The following is a 3,329-nucleotide window of genomic DNA, read 5'->3' as shown; positions in this document are numbered from 1 at the left end:
AATAATAATAATAATAATAATAATAATAATAATAATAATAATAATAATAATAATAATAATAATAATAATAATAATAATAATAATAATAATAATAATAATAATAATATAATAATAATAATAATATAATAATAATAATAATAATAATAATAATAATAATAATAATAATAATAATAAATAATAATAATAATAATAATAATAATAATAATATAATAATAATAATAATAATAATAATAATAATAATAATAATAATAATAATAATAATATAATAATAATAATAATAATAATAAATAATAATAATAATAATATAATAATAAAATAAAATAATAATAATAATAATAATAATAATAATAATATAATTAATTATGGATCCTTCATCTCATAAAAATTTTAGCTGTAGGCTCTTAGTCTCAGACATGGTTGGCTGTATTGCAACGTACTAAGGTGTGACTCAGCAGACCGATCCTTGCATGGTAATCTCTACCGCAGTTGTTGCACACATAGTTTGACTGTGTGTTTGGTATTTGGATCTGCTGCCTCTCTTTCCTCCTTGCTCTCCTCTCCTCAAACTTCATCTTTCTCCTCTCCTCATCTCTGTTCACTCCCTCCATCACCGCATATCTCCAGCCGCTGCGGTCGTCCGCAAGCGACTCCCAGGTGTTTGAGTCGATGCCTGTCAATTTCATGTCTCGTTTGCAGACATCATAGAAGCGCAAAGCTGGACGGCCAGTTGGTCGCCGTCGAGAAGCTAGTTCACCGTATATGATGTCTTTGGGTATGCGTCCATTGTCCATCCTGTATACGTGACCAAGCCATCGCAAACGTCGCTGGCAGAGCTTGAGATGCATAATGAGGGAGTTAGCTCTTTCTAGCACTGCATTTTTAGTGAGTCTGTCCCGCCACCTGATGCCGAGAATTCGTCGTAGACAGCGAGTTTGGAAATTTTCCAGGCTGTTCTCCTGTCTGGCATATGTTGTCCAGGATTCACTGCCATTCAGTAGGCTACTGAGTACACATGCCTGGTATACTCTGAGTTTGGTGTTCAAAGTGAGTTGGTTGTTGGTCCACACTCTCTTGCTCAGTTGTGGCATGACAGTGGCAGCTTTGGTGATGCGCTTGTCTAATTCTGCATCAAGTGAGAGGTTGCTGGTGATGGTTGTGCCCAGGTATGTGAAGTGATCAGTGACTTCTAGCTCCTCCTTGTCAATTTAAATTGCCGGTATAGAGGGGACATCCTGACACATTACATTTGTTTTCTTGATGCTGATCGTCAGTCCGAATTACCTGCATGCGTGGGAAAACATGCGTGTCCATCAGCCGCTGAAGGTCTTCCTCGGTATGTGCGCATAGAGCTGCATCATCTGCAAATAGCATTTCCCTTATGAGCACTGTGCGGACCTTGGTCTTTGCTCTCAGTCGTGCCAGATTGAACAGCTTCCCATCACTTCTGGTGTGTAAGTTGACTCCTTCTGGGGACTCTTTGAATGCGAACTTCATCAGTAAGGAGAAAAATATACTAAACAAAGTCGGTGCGAGGACACAGCCTTGTTGCACGCCGCTTCGCATGGGGAAGGGGTCACAGGCTCCAACGTCGTAGCTAATGGTGCCCTTCATGTCGTCGTGGAAGGAGGCAATGATGCTAAGCTGCTGAGCCAATCTTCTTTAGCAGCTGGAAAAGGACCTTCCTGCTAACAAGGTCAGATGCCTTTGTCATCTTTGGCATCTGCTGTTCTCTGCATTTCTCCTGAAGTTGACGTACTGAGAAGATCATGTCCACTGTCGACCTCATGGCTCTGAAGCCACACTGCGAATCTGGGTTGATACTTGCAGTCGAGCGAGGACAACGCGCGCAAAGACTTTACCCACAATGCTCAGTAGAGAGATTCCCCTATAGTTATTACAATCACTACGGTCTGTCTTGCTTTTGTAGAGGGTGATAATCTTGGCATCGCGCATGTCCTGGGGTACCTTGTCTTTTCTCCAGCAAAGACACAGGAGTTTATGTAGTGGTTCCAAGAGGGCTGGCTTTCCACATTTGAGGATTTCGAGTGGAATGCTGTCGTCACCGGGTGCTCTGCCACAGGCCAGAGCATCGACTGCTTTGTTGAGCTCCTCCATAATTGGTTCTGCGTCTAGTTTTTCCAGTACAGGCAGTTCTTCAATTGCGTCTAACGCTTTATGGGTGACAGAGTTTTCTCTGGCGTAGAGTTTTAAGTAGTGTTCTACCCATCTTCCCATCTGCTTGTCCTTGTCAGTGATGGCTTCCCCTGTCTTGGGTTTAATAGCCGCAGTTTTCTTTATAGATTTGCCTGTCGCTTGTTTGATGCCCTCATACATGGCCCTTATATTGCCACTGTCAGACACTTGCTGGATGTTGTCCGACAACTGAAGCCAGTAGTCGGTGGCGCAACGTCGTGCTGTTTGCTCTGCTTTGCTGCGTGAAGCTCGCAACGCCTGCAGGTTCATCTGACTTGGTTTATGTTTATAGCTGACAAGTGCGCTGCACTTGTCATCAATGACTGGCTCCATCACAGTAATTCTGGCTTCAAACCAATCGTTGTTCTTGCGATCCTTTTTGACGTATGCCAAAACTGCAGTGCTGTAAATGGCGTTTCTAAGAGAGTTCCACGTCTCCTGTGCGTTTTGTTCTGCTTTTCTATCAGCTGTGTTGAGAATCTTCTCAAGTTGCTCGTTGAACTCGATATTCTTTTCCCGGTAAGCTGTCTTGCTGATGTTGATCCTGGGCTGGCCCTTTCTCTTTGAGTGATGAAGATTCTTTGGTGTCAGTTTCATCCTTGTGGCAACCAAAGAGTGATCGGTGTCGCAATCAGCGCTTTGATAGGACCTGGTGTTGCAAACATTGTTAAGAGCATTGCGCTTAGTGATGATCATGTCTAGCTGATGCCAGTGTTTTGACCTTGGTTGTCTCCATGACACCTTGTGACATGCCTTGTTCTGAAAGTAGGTGTTCGTCACGCATATTTTGCTATAGCAGCAGAGTTCAAGAAGCCTCTGACCATTCTCATTCATCTTTCCTATGCCGTGGTGCCCCAAAACGGTTGGCAATGATTCTTTGTCAGCACAAACTCGCGCGTTGAAGTCGCCAAGAAGGTAGATGTGCTCCACTTCTGGGATATTGTTGACAATGGCGTCTAATGACTCATAGAATTGGTCCTTTACTTCAACCGAAGCTTGCAGTGTTGGGGCAGTAGACGCAAACAAGGCTCACCGAACCCTGCATGGATTACAGGCGCAGCTATAAAATTCTCTCTGTGCCGTTTGTTGGCGGTTCGATCATAGGAAGCAATGTATGGCGTACTGCAAATCCAATA

General features: G+C 42.7%; 1 protein-coding gene across 1 annotated transcript; it reads right to left on the bottom strand.

Moving 5' to 3' along the window:
- Nucleotides 1–1,782: 1,782 nt before the first annotated feature.
- LOC144960385 (uncharacterized) lies at nucleotides 1,783–3,027 on the bottom strand. The gene has a single exon (XM_078893469.1). The coding sequence runs from the start codon at nucleotides 3,025–3,027 to the stop codon at nucleotides 1,783–1,785; it is 1,245 nt and encodes a 414-aa protein (XP_078749595.1).
- Between the last annotated feature and the right edge of the window lie 302 nt (nucleotides 3,028–3,329).

This window comes from Berghia stephanieae, chromosome 15, assembly GCF_034508935.2.
Source record: "Berghia stephanieae isolate SIO BIC M18660-M18661 chromosome 15, UCSD_Bste_1.3, whole genome shotgun sequence".
Classification (NCBI taxonomy): domain Eukaryota; kingdom Metazoa; phylum Mollusca; class Gastropoda; order Nudibranchia; family Aeolidiidae; genus Berghia; species Berghia stephanieae.
The sequence above is the reverse complement of the archived record's forward strand: the minus strand, read 5'-3'. Positions and strand labels throughout refer to the sequence as shown.

What these genes read in the sequence shown, in the direction of transcription:
- LOC144960385 (XM_078893469.1), bottom strand. Translation starts at nt 3,027, where the DNA reads ATGAATGAGAATGGTCAGAGGCTTCTTGAACTCTGCTGCTATAGCAAA.